Here is an 18,221-nt window from a genome sequence, read left to right as displayed (position 1 = left end):
CCCCCCCCTCAGTTTTGGGTGGCGGCAGGCTGCACCCCAACCTCCCCCCCCCCCCTCAGTTTTGGGTGGCGGCAGGCTGCACCCCAACCTCCTCCCCCCCTCAGTTTCGGGGGCAGGCAGCGCACCAACGGCCACCTCGCGCCCCTCTCGCCCGCGCACGGGCCTCCACCAGAGCCCTCTCCCTCAGGGGAGGTTCGCGCCCTGTGAGGAGCCGCGCGCACTAGGAGCCGCCGGTTCGAGCCCCGCGGCCGGCGGCTGGTTTGGGAGCGGGGCGAAGGGCACGTTCGCCCCGCTACTTGCGGGGCGAGACGCGGGGGGGGGGGTCCCCGCCGGGCGCCGGCGGACGCGGGCCCAGCGCACATGTGCGGCTGCCCGGCACATGCTCACTGTGCGCGGCGCATGAGCAGACGCGGCGCGGGGGCCATCGGACATCTTGGGCCGCCCCGCACGGAGCGGGGAGCGCCGCCGCCGGGCCCCGGGGCGGGAGCAGCCCGCCGCCCCTGCGCCTCCCGGCCCGCCCGCCCTGGCGCCGGCCGCCTTCCCCTCCCCCGCCTCCCCCGGGCTGCTCAGAGCATCCCTCCTCCCCTCTTGCATTTGTCTTAATTCTTCTCAGAGACAAGATGGCAACGCCGGCGGCGGTAAACCCTCCCGGTGAGTAGCTGCTGCTGCCGTCGCCCCCTGCGCTGCAGGGAGTCCGTCTCGCCCCATGTGGCCCCGCCGCACAACACGCCCCCCCGCCCCGCCGCCGTAGGCACACACCCGCCCCCGGGGACGGCGCGGTCCCCGCAGCCGTCAGGGCGGGCAGCCCCCCGCCGCCCTCCCCTGCGCCCCCGGGCTCGTCCCGCGGGTCGGCGGGGGCCGCTGGCTGCGGGCCGGAGGGGGCGCGACGCCGGCGGCGGGGAGAGCCGGGCCGCCCCGGGCGAGGAGCCGCCCTGGGACCGCGTGGAGCCAGAGAGCTGGGAGCCCAGGCTGCAGGAGCCCGGCTGCCTCCTCTCGCTCCGGGGTGTTGCCGTGGGGCGTAGGCGCCGCAGAAACGAACAGTTTTGCATAAGCATACGCGGTCATATGGCAGGAAAAAGAGAGGACGTGTTCCCCGGCCGAAGCCGGGCGGGAAGGGTGGCAGTGGGGCAGCGGGTTTCGGCTGCGCCACGCAGACCTGTGCCTGCCCTGGGAAGCGGTAGGAATATTTGCTTTTCCTGCCTGTGCGTTGGCCAGGTTTGTTGTCGGGAGGCAAAACCGGCTTGCGAAGCGCTGCTCGGAACCAAAACGGGGTGTCAAAACTGACTTAGGGCACCTCAGTGCGTGCAGGGTCTTTGCCGTGGGTTCATTTTCTTGCCCAAAGGATGCAGGAAATACTTTCCGTTAACACTACGTTTATTAAGAGAAGAAACTTTCCAAAATTTTCTCTTTGGATTTTTCGTGAGAGAAGAGATTCCCTGACGTTGTGTTACGTGTCTGTGAGATGCAACGTCTGTTTTGTTGATCGTGCGATGGAGTGAAACGGCTTTGGATGAAATGCCACAGTACATGTTTTGGATATGTACTTGGATCAACTTAGTGTTGGATCAACAAGTATCTGACACTAAAACAAGGGGGACAACGGATCTTGCACTGGGCTTAGTGCTAACGAAGAATATTTTTATCAGAGGTGGATTCCGGTTTTACTTGTTCTAATATGTGATCACGTTTTGTCGTTTTCTGTAGAGTCGGGTTCAGTTCTGAAAAGTAAGGACTTGTTCGAGTAAATGCCAACTAATGTTTGAAGGTTGTTCTTTAGATTAAATCCTGAGGTAGTCGGTTGTGTAGTTGTCACACTGATAGTAAATATTATGATATAAACAATTAATTTGGTTCTGTAAGTGTCAATAAAGTAAGCAGAGACAGATCTTTGCCAATCAGGTTAAGTTTTAATATCGGAATTCTATATAGTAAATGAAAATCAACATGTAATAGAATGTTATTAACGAATATTTAGCTTCCAGGTCACTATGTCGCACACGGTAACAGCGTTTCATTGCGTACAATCAGTGAGCTCTTTTGCCGATAAAGTAGGATACGAACGGCCTTCTTTGACTTAGGTTTGGTTTGCCATTCTCCTATCTGCTCCTCCAGTGAGCACTGAAGGGACAGCCCTGACCACTTAAGAGGTCTATGCTGAAACTGCTGAATTATAGTAGAGCCTGGTGGCCCTTTTGCACCAACCATTTCCGCTTTCTGTTTTCACCTGCCTGCAGCTGATGCCACAAAAAGATGTGGTTGCGGGGTGTATGGTATGCACGCACCGCAGAGCAGCCTCAGAGTAGAGCTTCACAGTTGTTCTCCCGTGACCACTTTGTGAATTTAGAGACCGTAATGGGATTACTGAAGAAACATAAAAAAATAAGAGGGGAACAAGAGCCAAATGTGTTTGCTGTATGCATCTCTGTGCAATGATCTAACACAGCTGAAGCTGACTTGCAGTTTGGTCCTCAAACTCTCTTGAGCACAGATTGCCGGTCCACTGGAAAGATGAGGAAACGTGTTGGTTTCCTGAAGTGAACCAATACGTACTTCTTCAAGGCTGAGGTTACAGAGCATTATTTCACTCCTTGTCTAGGCAGTTGGAACAGATCTGAACTGAAAGACACACTCACTGGCTGTTAATGGTCCTCCCACGTTTTCAGTGTGTGAGCGTTGCTGTCAGACAAACGTAGTGATGCATGGACGAAGTCAAGATGAGTTTTTGAGCTGTAAAGAGGTGAGGAGAGGAGACCTTCGATCTGTAGCGTAGTGCTGTGTTTGCTCTACCACAGACAGTGGAAGATAGAGCTCCATGAAATACCTTGATTTATGCTGTGTTTTTTTAAAGTCATAATCTGTTGCTTTTGTTATTGTTCTGGATTAACTACAAAGCATTGCAGAGAAACAATCAAAAGCTGTAGCGAGAGGATTTTAATACTGCTATTTTCTCTTGGGGCCAGATCCTCAGCTGGAGTAATGTGAAAGTAGCCCTATTAGTATTGGTGAAGCTGTGCCGCCTTACGCCAGTTGACTTTCTGATCTGCAATGTTAGGGGAGCACAATAGAGAGATTAACTTGTTAAGCATCTTTAATGATGATTAGAAATTACAATATGATTAAATTTTTATTAAGCAATTGTCTGGGGTTCTAATAACAGTTGATAATTTAGGCAGGACATTAACTTGCAGCTACCACAATACAAATACATGTGATTTTAGTCATATTCTAGATAGTGGAACGGGGATTAGTGGAGACAGAAAAGCTGGGTGTTCTCCAGAAAGTCTTTCATTGTGGGATCTCCTGGTACAGAACCATGCACTGCACTGCAGCATCATCTTCTCTCTCGTGTTAGAAGCAGATTTATCCATTTTCCCACTGATCTTTTTATAATGGAGAATTTGAGTTATGAAAGTTGGTGGAAGCGGGAGTGGTTTGCAGCCTGTCCTGGCTAGGGCTCACGGGAATTGCGGTGTCAGGGACCGAATCGTGGTGGGGGTAAGGCCATCCCTGTGGGCTTCCTGGGCTGTGTTCGATCTAAACTGATAGTTCTTTCTGGCGACGGTGTTTGTCCATAGCTGCAACTAGACATCACACTGTCAAAACTGGGGGGCTCTGTGAGATAGTCTTCTTTCTTCCTCTTCCCGCATGCTTAGCCTTGGGAATGGGATCTGGTTAGAAGTACTTTGTTCACTTTTCATAATCTGGATGACTAACTGAAGTGTGAAACACAATACAAGTGTGTGGGAAGCTCATCTGCATTGGCACAAAGCATCAGAGTTAATTTATTTCCTCCTGAAATAAGATTGGCATATTAAATGGAATTTAAGAACAAAAAGATTGTGGAGGTGTAACAAGCATTTCATAAATTACTGCTTGCAGCAAAGTAACTTAGTGCCATGTCTGTTTTAAATGTATATATTTTTGGAATGCAAACTTGTCCATAACTGTTGCTACTTTGGGGTCAAATTTTGCTTAACTTGAGTGCAGTACGTGATGTGGTGATTCTTGTATTAGCCAAGTTGGGATGAAAATGTAAAACTCTTAATGAATTCAACATTTTCTTTTCCTGAGACATTACTTGGTCTTGGGTGATGAGTTCGGTCTGATGGGTGGTCCCAGAGCAGCAACTTTATGCCGTGATCAGGTGGTGTGAAATGAACCGGTTGTATCCTTTCAGTTCTCCCTGGTGAGGTATCCCTAGATGGAAGGGCCACCCTGGGTGGTACCCACAGATGTATTGCCAAATGCCACAAACTTGTAAGTCAAGTCAGAAGAAATAATGAGATTTCAGAGTTTATCTAGAGTTACGCTAGAGGGTGAATCCTGTAGGATGCATTTTTTGGCTATGTTTTAAGATTTTCTGAATCCTTAGGATTGTATTCTTATATTTAATTGACAAAAAAAAAAAGTAACTGGATTGTTCACATAGTCACTAAAGCTCCTTTAATGATTCCTTTTTAAGCAGAGAGCCCAAAGTCTAAAGGTATGGAGAGCAATGTGTCCCCAGAGGGGCATCTACTAGAGATCTGTTGAGACAGAGAGAGGTGGTGGGCCATGAGAGAAAGCAGTTGCTGTGGCTTAAGACATTACTATTACAACCACAGTAGTCAATGGGGGTACTTTTAGCCTATGGCTAATACAAGAGATAAAAAAAATTGGGGTTCAACCCTGAAGAAAGATGATTAGATAAGCTCTCTTTACTTTCAGTTTGTAATGAGTTAACAGCAAATTTTATGTCATATCAGTGAAAACCTGTAACTCAGCCCTGCATCTGGGCCCTTGTTTTAGGCAAGTGCATTGCATTCTGGGAGCTGGTTTTGTTTGTATGTGTTTGTTTGACTTGGGAGTTAAGTGGGGATAAATCATTCTCCCGTTTCAGCTGGACATTCTGAGAACCAAATTGTCTGTTAGCCAGTCTTATGTTTGCACTCAAGTTACTAAGGTATTAAGTGCTGTGGATGAATTTTGTTGATGCTGCCCATTCCATATTCCCAAAAGGAATTGGCTTTCTGAAGTTGACAATCTAGCTGTTCTTTTCTTTAGCTTTCATACAGCTTTGAAATTGATGATTAAAAAAAATATACTTCAGTGTTTTAGATTTCAAAATTTTCTATTCAACTCAGAGCCCAAAAGTTGTTGTGTTTTATTGCTACGGTAGTAACAGCTTTGCCCTTCATTACAATATAGACTATCCAGTAAACTCCAAAATCAATTTAACAGCATACTGAGGAGTAAATGGAGTGTTCTGGTGATGGAGATTATAATGTACTCTGACGTTTCTGGGATGCAAAAAAGTAGTCTTCTTTCTAAGTTAATGTTAAAACAAACGTCTCAAAAATGGAACACTCGTTAGCTAGTGGAAGGTTTAAATTGCGGATTTCTTTTTCTCTCGTATTTTCGTCTCCTCCTTACTGCAGAATTGGTCCTTATTTCAGTCAAACTGTGGTATGAGGTGATAGTGCCTCTTGAATTGTTCTCTGATAATGTTTTGTCCTTCAGGACTGTGTGCTGAACAGTAACTTGCATTGAAGAAATGTCATTTTTTGATATTTCTAATATATATGGCATACAAAAGATTTCATTTCAGGATATCTCTTCTATCACAGAATATTTATTTAAAATTTGCATATGTAGCCTTTGGTTAGTTTCAAATATTTTTTCAAATCAAATAATGTTTCCCCATGCCTTTTAATAAAAATGCAAAACAAAACAGATATTGCTGATTTCTGTAATACCAGATGGTATTGCTGATTTTTCTTTTCAGTAAGAAAAATTGCTACAGAGATTAGGTAGCAAAGGAAAAAAAATAGCTTTTTCAAAACAGTCAAGGCAAAATAACGTTGTTGAAGTAGTGATTATTGTTATTAAGAGGACAGAAATGGGGCTGTCATTATGAAGATGTATTTGGAAATTATGCTTAAATGGCTTGTGAAGATCAGACATGTGTGTCGTTTAGGGTAATTTGGGGGGGCTTACTGCTTCATAACTGACACGTAAGAATGGAAAATACGTTAATTCAGTGCTACCTGCAGAAGGTACAATATTATTAAAATTTGCAATAGAAAAGGGAAAGAGGGATCTTGAGTTTAAGACACAGGAATTTAGATCTCAGGTCTTGTTGTAGATTTCTGGCAGATTTTCCAGTCTATCTATAGCAAAGTGTCTTTGGGTGGCCAGCAGTATTTAGAAATAGATGAATCGGCTCTGGATGAGCTGTTCTGTCTAGCCAATACTGTGGAGTGCAGAGGTGCTGCCTTGGGTGCAGAAGTGTGCAAATACCAACCCAAGCTTTTCTTGACTGTAAGAGTGTGCTCAGGAAAGGTTATGTGGGAGAGAAATCTGCAAAGATAGAGGTGCTTCTTCACCCATTCTGTAAGATAATTTGTGCAAAAAATTAGATTTGCTGTATGATACAGGCAAAAAAATCTGAAATTTCAGAAATCTTGGGTGGGCGCTTGCTGAATAAACAACTGGTACAGTTTACTTCTTGATGAAGAGTGTTTCCTTTGTTCAGATGTAAAGCATTTCCTGTCACCCCATAGGTATCAATCATTCTGTCAGATGAGGAAAAGAAGAATTTAGTAAGGCTGAATTTGTACATTTTAGTTAGCTTCTGATTATAATCCAAGTAAGATAGACGTGCATTGTTAGCAAAGAAAAAACTTTAAAAAAATTAGTCATTTATTGTCTTCCATTGTTTAAAATTAAAAAAAAAAAAATTAATTGATTGAATAAACCCACATGGGCCAAATACCCACGTTTTGGCTACTCGAGAAGGAACTACTTTGTCAAAAAATGTTACAGGATTTCAGCAAAATCTGGCCTTTAAAGTGTATAAATTACATGGTTTGAAACTTCAGTACCAAACATAGAATGCCGGTTTTTTGACAAGAGCTGATTCAAACTTTAATTTGGATAGTCAAAATTTCAAATGGATCTTGGTTTTATTGTTTATATGGATTAATGGCCATAGGCATGCAATGGGTAATGAATTAGAAGCTGTTTTCAAGATAGATGTAATTTCCTCTTTTTGTACCCAAAGCACGCTAGTCTTCCTTGGGTAAAGCCATCTGCACAGGGAGAAAGAGAAATCCTTTGTTTTGGATACTCTACATATCGATGAATGGTTCTAAACTTTCTGCTTCCTCTCTTTTCTGTCACCTTGTATTTCCATTTTGCCTATCTTCAGTATTTCTGCCCTACAGTTTCAATCCTCTTTCCACTGAAGTGCCTCTACCTTTCTCACAACTCCTGTAACTACCATATTTTAACTGTGGTGCTACACTGGGCTATGTATTGACTTCTGTACTGGTGCTACTCCCAAGTCTTTCAAGAGCTTATAAATTCAGATTCCATTCTGTAGGTAGCATCTGAAGTCCCCCTTAGAGAAAAGTGGTACTTTTTTATAAGTAGCAATGCTGCTGCCCTCCATGTAACCCAGCAGGTACTGTAAGGTATAATAAGTTGGCTCAAATTAGGAGCCTGTTATTAGCTTACATCTGCCCTAGGTGTATCTATGTTGCTGCTTTGTTCAAGGACAGCTTGTAACATTAATTTCAAATGTTTAGACTTGGGCTGCTGAAGTTATTCTCATCTAAATATCAAATGCATGTGACAAACAGAATAATATAAAATAATTAAATTTCTTTCTCTAATCAAGCAAAAGGGGTGTTGAATTGTTTAATTACTGGCATTGCCAGTGTGCAGATGGGAAGGCTTTTCAGGTAAGTTGCTAATACAAAATGCCTGAAATGGATAGTAATTAACAACTGGCTCTTCATTGGTATGTTAATTACACTGCCAGTTGTCCTGGTGCCTGTCCTTGTTTAAATGTTCAGTTACACTGAATTGAAGCATTCACTTCCTGGCAAACACAGAATGTATCAGAACAGTTTGACTCCCAGATATATGCAAATATTTTATGGGAAGAGGCATGCCAGTAAATCACTGAGCTGCAAAGAACAAAAACACTGCATATTTCTATTCCTCAGAGGTAAAAGCAAAACCTGTTTCTGTGGAATATACAGGCCTGATTTTGAAAAATGGTCTCCAGTACTTTCGCAGTAATAATCCAGAACACCATTTCATGCAAGTAGATAGTTTTAGGGGCTTGTTACTGCTGGCTCTCTCTGTTAGTAAAGGTAGGTGGACATCTGGGTGCTGTTAAATGCCCTTGCGATGCACATATTTTTAAAACTGTATTGCCTCTAATATCTGCATGGAAAATCAAACTGAACTGGAAATGCTTTTAAAACTCAAGATAAAACTGATTATTTAGAATTCAAGGAGAATTAAAGTAACTTCTTATGAATACATGTATTGGGTTTATGTGGCAAGGTTTTGGTAGCGAGGGGGGCTACAGGGGTGGCTTCTGTGAGAAGCTGCTAGAAGCTTCCCCTGTGTCTGACAGAGCCAATGCCAGACGGTTCTAAGACAGACCTGCCGCTGGCCAAGGCTGAGCCCATCAGCAACGGTGGTAGTGCCTCAGGGATTGCGTATTTAAGAAGGGGGGGAAAAAAATGTGTGCAGTTGCAGCCAGAGAGAGGAGTGAGAATATGTGAGAGAAACAACCCTGCGGACACCAAGGTCAGTGAAGAAGGAGGGGGAGGAGATGCTCCAGGCGCCGGAGCAGAGATTCCCCTGCAGCCTGTGGTGAAGACCATGGTGAGGCAGGCTGTCCCCCTGCAGCCCAGGGAGGTCCACGGTGGAGCAGATAGCCACCTGCAGCCCGGGGAGGACCCCACGCTGGAGCGGGTGGATGCCCAAAGGAGGCTGTGACCATGTGGGAAGCCTGCACTGGAGCAGGCTCCTGGCAGGACCTGTGGCCCCATGGGGGACGATGCTGGAGCAGTCTATTCCTGAAGGACTGCAGCCTGTGGAAGGGACCCATGCTGGGGCAGTTCGTGAAGAACTGCAGCCCGTGGGAAGGACTTAGATTGGAGAAGTTCATGGAGGACTGTCTCCTGTGGGAGGGACCTCATGCTGGAGCAAGGGAAGAGTGTGAGAAGTCCTCCACCTGAGGAGGAAGGAGCGGCAGAGACAGCGTGTGATGAACTGACCACAACCCTCATTCCCCATCTCTCCGTGCCCCTGGTGGGGAGAAGGTAGAGAAAATTGAGTAAAGTTAAGCCCGGAAAGAAGGGAGGGGTGAGGGGAAGGTGTTTCTAAGATTTGGTTTTATTTCTCATTATCCTACTGTGATTTGATTGGTAATATATTAATTTTTCCCCAAGTCGAGTTTTGCCCATGATGGTAATTGGTGAGTGATCTCTCCCTGCCCTTATGTCGACCCACAAGCCTTTTGTTCTATTTTCTCTCCCCTGTCCAGCTGAGGAGGGGAGTAATAGAGCAGATTTGGTGGGCACCTGGCATCCAGCCAGGGTCAACCCACCATAGTGGACCATAGAGACTACATCAGTAGTCTCAGATCTTGGTTAAATTACAGTTTAGTTCTTTTGAGAATGCAGATTGTCTTCTGTTATTTGGATGGTGCTTTGCAGAGTGCATCCTCAATCTCCAGATACTACTGCAATAAGTAAAAACAGACTGCAGCTGGTATGCCTCTCAAGTTATTCAGTAATGTCCTGAAGAGGGGCAGGCTGGTAAAGTTATGTGGCTGACCAGCATGTCAGTATGAGGCTAGTATTTTAATTTGCTAAGCTTCTGTCTTGTGGAAGGCAGTTAATCTGCCCAACTGCCCCTCAACACGTGGCAGAAGTCAGCCCCTGAAATTTGGTGCTGATTTTAACAGTAGCTGTGGGAAGTGGATTATAGTCATAAAATTAGCTATAAAATGGCACTAGCTACTGTGTGTCACTGCCCTCTGAGTCATGCTTGATCTGTTTGTTGACAAAAAAATTTTATTGCCGTTGGTACTGCAGAGCCAACGTGGCCATGGACAAGCTGGGTTTCCATTGTTTTGTGTCCAACAGGCAAAGTTGCTAGCTCAATTTTGAGTCCAACTTCAAAGACTTAAAGTACCGTTAGCTGGAAGAGCTTGGTTTGAAATGCTAAATCCTTGTGTTCCCAACCACTGAGAGGCAGCTCATTTAACAGCAGTCTGTGGAGCCTGGCTCTGTGAGAGAGTTTGGGAAAATAGAGGTCAGTCTGATGACTACTTCTGTGAGTCATGTTCATGCCATAATATATGGGGACACCAATGGTTTCCTCAGATTTAGTTTGTTGGGCTTTTTTTTTAAAAGCATCTTTAAGAGATCGCCTGGCTTTCTGCATATAGCTGTCACCCTGAAAATGCTGTGCATTTCTGTAGTGAATAGTGGCTTGACCAGTAAAAAACAAGGCTGTATAATGAACATTTCCCTTTATTTTTATGAGATTTTCAGCAGCCTTAGGAATACAATGGCATATTATTGGAGCTATGTAAAGGTTTCAGTGTTTCTGGGATAAATGTTCCTCTGCTAATTCATTTTGTTGATGTTTTAATGTAACCCAGGCAATTTTTCTGGTGTATGTAAAAAAAAAAAAGAAAAAAGAAAAAAACGTTTAATTTGCTGTGCGATCGGGTTTGTGGGAACAGCAGTTTCATCTTAGCTGCATTGTATTTTTGCTTACCAGTGAAGGTTTGAGTTATGCATTTTCATTGTTGAAATTAAAGTAAGTGAAGCATCGCTAAGAAAAATACAGGAGCGTTTTCAAACTTCCTTACGAGGACTGGGAAATAAGCGTTCTTTCTGAATGCCTGGGCACGTTTAAAAGGTGGACTAAAGTCCTAAATAATTATTCGCCAGCTCCTTTCTTGTAGGCATCTTATCAGAGCAGAGTTTCTGTGAGGATAACTTCGGGGGTCTTGAGCCCTTCCTTCACTGACTGTGAAGCACAGTTTAGCTGGAAGAGGTGGCTGCGTCCTGCAGGGGCCGGGCCCTCCTGCCCGGCGGTCCCCTGGAGGTCACCATCCATGGTGCTGAAAGGGCACCAGGGTCTGCGCTCCACCCGCCTGCACCACAGCCCTGGTGTCGACGGAGGGCTAACCGGAGTGGGTTTGAGCTGCGTCTCTGAGTCATGACCGTTAGCCCGCGAGGTGTTGAGGACATGTTCTGTTCTCCTGGCTCTCTCATCGTGGGAGCGGTCTCCAGCAAGGAGAGCAGTGGACTGCGGGAGCTAAGGGTGTCTTAAATGGGCGTAACAGTCTTCCGCAAATGCCACGTGTTGAGGCCTGCAGAATCCACATTTCGCGGTTCCTACACAAGTCTTTAAAAAATGCGTAATGTCTCTGTAGATTCTCTGCCAGCAGCTCTCTGCATCTATGGGTTAAGGTTGTTCCAAGTGAAACTGTTTCTTTTTGTTGTATAGGTGAGGCTGGACTGAATTCTCACTAAGAACAAAACGTGCTAGATCAGACTTGTGCTACGTGGAACCCCTAGCCCAAAATAGCCCATCGCAGACATTTGAGAATAAAGTATAAAATTTCCATTAGGGATACTTACAGAATGAGGTGGCAATAGAGAATTTTCGTCCTTCTTTGTTGTTGATGGGCATTGTGAAGTACTTAGGTTTATATGGGTCTTTGGGGCTCCTTGTAGTTTATTCAAGCTTGAGACTTCGCTCTTGAATGATCACAGCTGTTGGTTTTATTTCTTCTAAATTAAACTGAGTGTTTCTGGACTTGCTGTTCAGGAAATCCAGCTGTATCTACATCCCATCTGAGATGTAGTAGTCTGGTTAAATATATCTTGATGCTCTTTCACTCTTCAAACAAGCTGACATCATACGTTTTCAAATTGTTTTGTGACTCAAGACTTAATCTTATTTTATTTTTTTTTTAGTGGTGTCCTCCTTCTGCTTCTTAAGCCCTTTCGTTCTGGACTGTAAATGCGACTGAGGCTTATGATGGTTTTTAACATTTTAGTGAAAGCTGCCAGTCTGAATAAGTTTTGCTCTCCAGAGTCTTCTCTTTTGTTACTTGTGTTTCTCCATCCAGTTCCATGTATGTTTTTAAAAAAGAGGCCATGGAAATATGTAAGGAGTGTTTGAGGTTAGGCAGCTGTAGGGTGGCACTGTAAAACAAAATCTTAGTGCTGGGGTACAATAGCTGAATTAAAAGATGGGTGGTTTTACTTGTTGGCATTTTGGTTGAGTAGAATCACTTGGAGATGTGTGAGTGGGTGGAAAGAACATTAACATGAAGTTCATGCTGAATTATGTTTTGCTTGAGGAAAACTATTCATTAATCTCATAGCTGGCACATGCCTTTTTATTCCTTCTCTAAAGTAGTATCTGACTACTTTGATGAAAAGGTTGATATGACATTAAGGAATTGGTTCTGCCTCATCTACTGACGATGTGCAAAAGCCTTTCTGCCCTTGGCAGAACTGAATAAGACGTAGGCAGCATGCCAGTCCTCACTTTGCTCTAGGAAGGGCGTACATGTGGTAAATATTTCAGGGTACACAGAGTCATGGCTCCATCTCTTAGTGTTACGTGTGGAGGTTAATAATGTTGTATCGAAGTTCAGCTCTGGAGCTCATTGTGTCTCCACCTAAACCCCTTTGTTGGTTTTGTTTTTTCAAGATGGTCTTAAGGACAAAATGTTCTTTCATCGTTACTAAATTTAAAATGACTGTGGTAATTATGAGTAAGAATTTCAGAGACCAATAAATTCTCACTGTGCAGGAAAATTCTTGGCTGTTACAAGCTGCCTGCATTTTTCACTTTTGTCGCTGGCTGGCTATCTCATGTCTGAGAACTGACCTGGGAAAGAAGACAGTCTTGTGGTACAGGCGCTGGACAGGGTTCAAATTTACTATAGGCTTCCTACTTAATCTCTGACAAGTAATATCCCCATGCCATGGTTAAGTCATCTGATTTTTGTTTCCATTTCTCTAACCTCCAGTTTGCATGTCCTGTTTATAAGGCTATGTATTCTGGGATGCTTTTTTCACACGCATCTGTTATAAAATGACCTATTTGTAGGAGAGTGTGGAGTGCCTATCCTGGAGCAAGCAGAGATAATTTTTTTTCATCATGACATACTAATTGATAATGTTTTAACAACAGACTTTTAGTGCAACCACATTTATGTTCTATTAGCAAAGATTTTTTTCTCCCTTTGGGAAGAGGAGGAGATAAAAAAGCAGAATATGCAGCTTCTTTCTCCTTGGAAAGAGCAGATATTATTTATTCCAGGCACATGAATAACCATTGATTTGTATTTTCTTTATACAGTAGGTATGGTGTTGGGATAATGTGCTTTTTAAGTGTCTTGGCAAAATATACACAGGAGCATAGATGGATAGCTATTTCGGTGCTGAACTACCAACGATCCACCTAGCTTTAAAGTCTTAATATAGGCTTTACAACTTATTTCCTGCTGTCTTGACTTATGGTTGCTTTTGTCACTTAATTTGCCTTTGAAAACACATTAGTTTGTTCTCAGCCAGTTACAGTTTGAATTAAGATTGAGAGCAAAATATTCATTGCTTTGTACACAAAAGAAATGATCAAACTATATGAAAAATACAGTTACACAGAGTGAAAATTATGAGATAATTTTAAAGTGTTTGTTGTGTGTTTGAGAGTTGAATTTAAAAAGTAGGAAAATGCATTATATAGGGGTATTTGGTTAGTATGTTAACTCAAATTGCTCTTTAAATCAAGTCAATGAGCTGTCACTGGAAGTAAATACATTTTCAGAAATCAAATCACAGTTCTTTTTTAACGTTGAAATGTAATGATAAGGTATTTGTAGTGATTTCCTGGTAAGTGCATTTGGCTGCCACTAGTTGTTTGCTTTGTTGCATGAAGTCCCTGTAGTAGCTGGAACCTGACCGCCGAGTTTGTCATTCAGACTAATTTTATATGTCCCTTGTACTTGTCTATGCTGCTCTTCAGTTAACAAATATCAAAACAAAAAACTTAGTTTGGTCAATATTTGCAGACAAATACTCGGCTTGTTTTTTGACAAACGTCCAGTTTGTTTATAGTGAGATTTTTTTCAGTATCGTTCTTCACTTCTGTATTTGATGTATCCACAGAACTGCCTGTATACTTTTGGGAACAAGTGGCTTGTAATGGATGTTGAATCATGTTTAATATGAATATGGGGACATGGAAAATGAATGTTTTGTTGTTACATGTTTTCATTTGTTTAGTAGTTCTCTGGTAGAACATCCAGTGAATTCTTGTATTTTGTAGTTCTGAAAAAGCACTAAGAGCATGGCCATTACAGCTGATCGTTTCTCGAAAGCCTAGCAGAGCTTACTAGCAAACATCATTTTCTCTCTTGTTTTAAAATTGGTAATTGTAAAAAGCAAAGTGTGAGATTCAGTATTATAAAAGCTGTTCAGGAAATAGCTCTGTGAAGAAGTTAAGCAGAAAAAAGTGTTTCAAAATTCATGACAAATTCTTTGGTGTCTAGTGAAGCTAAAGTAACACTAAGGAGTCTTCTGTAGCAAAGCATAGCAGTGTTTTGTATTTACTATATGCCTATGAAGGTTTCCCTTATGCCATAATGTTGGGGTGTTCTATTTGGAGCATTTGCGGAAATGAAAAATTCTAGAAAGTAATGCAAAATATGCAAATGCAGCTACCTTTGAACTTCCAAAAGCCTGTGGGCTTTGTTGTTGTTGTTGTTGTTGTTGTTATTTGCAGACATGAAAGATATAATATGTGAAATTACCTAAAAGGCAGAATGTTCTAAAAAGCATAATTAATCATCCTGGGGCAGTGAAAGGTAGAAAAATCACTAAGACCTTTATTTGTAACTTTTTTTTGCTTGCAGAAAAATTCAGATTTTGGGAAGCTCATCTTCAAAGATGAGGGTAGCTGCTAATATGGGTTGGTATGTCAGAGCAGTTAAGACTTCAGATGTTCTGAAGGTTGTCCTCTGCAGGAGGTTAAACTGAACACATCCAGATCTCTGACAGGTGCCAGTTGAATGTTGTGAGAAGACTGGTGTACTCCTTTCAGGTGGCTTTTCAAGGTCCAGTTCAATTTGAATCTGGAATTTTCTTATCCACAGCCCTTTTCCATAGTCTGAAGGCTGCATTATAGTGCTTCATAAACTGGGCCTGGAGTAGGGAAAAATAATGGTTTGGGGTAATAGATTACACAAGCAGTCTATTCACTTGTACATCTCGTTTGAGTCATATGAAGTTTTTGATCCTTGTTGCTGCTATGGGAAAGTGAGGTTAGCTGTTTTCTCTCATCTTTAGAGACAAAAAAAATAAAAGAGATGTTAATCAGAAAATCTCCCTTGACTTACTGGAAGTTCGATATGGGATAAAATGAACTGAATATTTAATATGCAAGGCTCAGGCTGGGTTTTTGAAATGGAGTTAAATGTGTTCTTTTTCCCCCGCAATTTTTAGACAGAGAACGTTGCATTAGAAGTTGTGAGGAAAGGGAGAAGTGCTAAACCACACCCTATTTTTAGAACATGTTTTGTGATGTTCAGTGATACTCTTTTTAGGGTGTTTCGCATAAATATTCTTGGTAATAAATTGGGATGTGGAAACACCTGAAAGGCCAATTATCATAACATCAAATAAGCATCATATGCTTGTTGATCAAGCAGAACTGAAGTCATTAGTGCTATCAATAAAATACTGTTTAATGGAAACAATAGCATTCTGATTACCCAACAGTGCCCAAGGACACTGTAAATATACTGATAATTAAGTATTTGGCAATGCAAGATGGTGTTCTGAATGAAATTTAGAATTAACATACCCTTCTGAGGCACACTTCAAAAAAAATCTTTGTAATAAATAATAAAGGCATTTGAAGGACATGAGTAAGTAATTTTCAATGAATAATTTAAATCAGAGTGGTCTAAATTTTACATCTTTGTAGCTGGACTATGTTGTTCCTGAGCTTTCCGCAGTTGGTGGGGAGTGGATGTCGGCATACGTCTGAGTGCATCACAGAGGCCTCAGGTCTTGGACGCCAGCTTGGTCAGTGGCTTGCAGGGCAGCTTGTGGGCCACCACCACAGCAGCAGTGGTTGGTTTAGTCTGATGTAGTTTGACAGTCACCACTTCCTCAGAAATACTTTGGGCAGATCTTTCATTGTCTTCCTTACCAGCCTCTCCGTGACCTGGCTCAATTAGACGACTACCAGAGACGATTTCTCCTGAAGATAGACCCATGCTCTGTTGTAGTAGGCAGGTCAGGTGCAAGATACCACTTCTGTCTAGATCTGGCTCCTTGGAATTTCAAATTTTTAAATTTAGGATAAATTTTATAAACACTTGCACCTGGGAACTTATACAATGCTTACTGTGCTTGTCCACCTCAGTGACAATGGATTATAAGAATATTTCTGTGAAACAATTATAAGAGGGGACCAGGAATGAATTCATTCACAAAAACATCTCTGCTCATTACTTAAGAAATACCTTGTCAAAGTGCATCCAACTCGAACCAAAAGTTATAGTCATAAATCCTGCCTTGTACACTTATGAAATCTGATAGCTGACTTCTATTGTAGTTAACAGAAAATACAGACAAGAATCAAGGGACATTGGCTCTCAAGTCACATAAAATGACTTACACGTGAATTCTGTGTATTTCTGGGTAGAGAGGAAAAGTAAAATAGTCAAGAGAAGGCTTTGGATTCCTAGGAAAGGTAGGCTAGCCCTGATCTGCATTTGGTTAAGATCAATTTTGGTCAACCTTTTAGGCAGATTTATTACCCATTACCTTTATTTCATTGCATATTTACCGCTATCCAGTATGTTTTATATAGTTGATAGGAGTTTAAAGCACTGTCATCTTGTTATGATGTAAACTCTGGAGAACAACAGTATTGATCTCAACGGGGTTTTTCTTGTGTCTACCATTTTAAGTATTTTAATAGTAGTTTCAAAACAATTTCTGCAAATTGACAGTTGAACTTGTACATGAACAAAATAGATTTGCAATCAAGCACTGATATTTGCTTGAAAACTAAACCAGCTTCTATTGCTGGAAGAAAATTGCTAAATAGGTAGTAAAAAGCCAGACTTCTTGATAGAAGATAATAGAAATATTATTTTAACATAAATAATTTGAAGATGAATGAATAAAAATGAATTGATGACACAGTAACTGCTCAATAGTTTATCTGCACTCATTGTTATTATTTATTTATCATAAAACGATAGCATAGTAATTTATACAAGGACATTAGCTTGTAAACATCTTTCGACAATTATCTTCTCGAACAGGGAAATGAAAGAAGGTGAGTTTGGGGAAGGACAAATAGCAATGATGAGATAAATCTAGTAATTGGTGATCTACAGCAAGGGCATACTATGTAAAATGCTTGATTTGATTTTTAAGGAAATAAATTAATAGTGGTAGTTGGCTAATTTCTTACCTTTGTAAAAGAAGCACACTTGAGAAGTGTTGCGTCCCCTGCTCATGATGTAAAAACTGTCTGTCCTGTCCCAAGAGAAAGATTTTCCAAGCCCAGCATGCCTTTTCCAGCAGTGGCCAAAAGCAGGTGCTTGAAGGAGTATAAAATCAGAGCAAGCATGTGTGGTGCTTCCCCTGGGTACCTTCCCACCCTCCAGCCATGTGTGACTCAGAGGCTTCTTGAGCCAGGCATAACATTTGTATTTTGTAGCACCCAGTGGATTTCTTTTCCACAATTTTTGGGCAGGCTTTACTAAAACCAATACAAACTTGTAGCATCCACAGCTTCCCATTGCAGGGAGTTTGGGGCATCCAGAGATAGTCGTGACTGGTCAGGAAGGCTTGGCAAAAGTAGTAAGGGTGTGGGAATATAAAAAATGTGAAAAGGGACAAGTTGTGGAACAGTTTGACAGTAGCTGAAACAGTTTCACATTGCCCTTGAGGAGTAGACTGGCTTGGGGTGGCTACAAAGAGGGGACAAGCAATGCAAGAGGAGAAGGAATGTAGGTTTAGCTGTTCTGTTTTATACATGTAGTCATGAGGACATCCAGCAAGGGACGTGATGATGAGCAAGGCAGGAAATGAGGAAGGGTGGGATGAGAGGGTTTTTCCTTCTGTGTAGACAGAAGTACAATCTCAGCAAGTCTTGGCAATGCAGAGGCAGATGTGACAGAACTTGGCCGTAACTGGAATCACAGTAAAGCTGATGGTTGTTTTTTTAACTTGCACTGGAACAAACTGAGAGTTACCCAGTTGGCTCTTTCCTCTTCTACTGAGCAACAAATCTCACCAAGCTCTTTTAACAAATAATTAGTGATAATCTTGTGGGGCAGGGCCATGTGCAGGTGTTTTGCCTAATTCAGTATT

At 42.4% G+C, this 18,221-nt stretch overlaps 1 protein-coding gene across 2 annotated transcripts in view; it reads left to right on the top strand.

Moving 5' to 3' along the window:
• Window positions 1-447: 447 nt before the first annotated feature.
• Window positions 448-18,221, top strand: part of ARNT2 (aryl hydrocarbon receptor nuclear translocator 2) — a 104,867-nt gene continuing 87,093 nt past the window's right edge. For both annotated transcript variants that reach the window (XM_049812745.1, XM_049812744.1), the window contains exon 1: window positions 448-651. In XM_049812745.1, coding sequence (XP_049668702.1) covers window positions 621-651 — 31 coding nt within the window. In that variant the 5' untranslated portion in view covers window positions 448-620. The remainder of the gene's footprint in view (window positions 652-18,221) is intronic.

The sequence above is a fragment of the Accipiter gentilis genome, chromosome 10 (assembly GCF_929443795.1).
Source record: "Accipiter gentilis chromosome 10, bAccGen1.1, whole genome shotgun sequence".
Lineage (NCBI taxonomy): Eukaryota > Metazoa > Chordata > Aves > Accipitriformes > Accipitridae > Astur > Astur gentilis.
The sequence above is the reverse complement of the archived record's forward strand: the minus strand, read 5'-3'. Positions and strand labels throughout refer to the sequence as shown.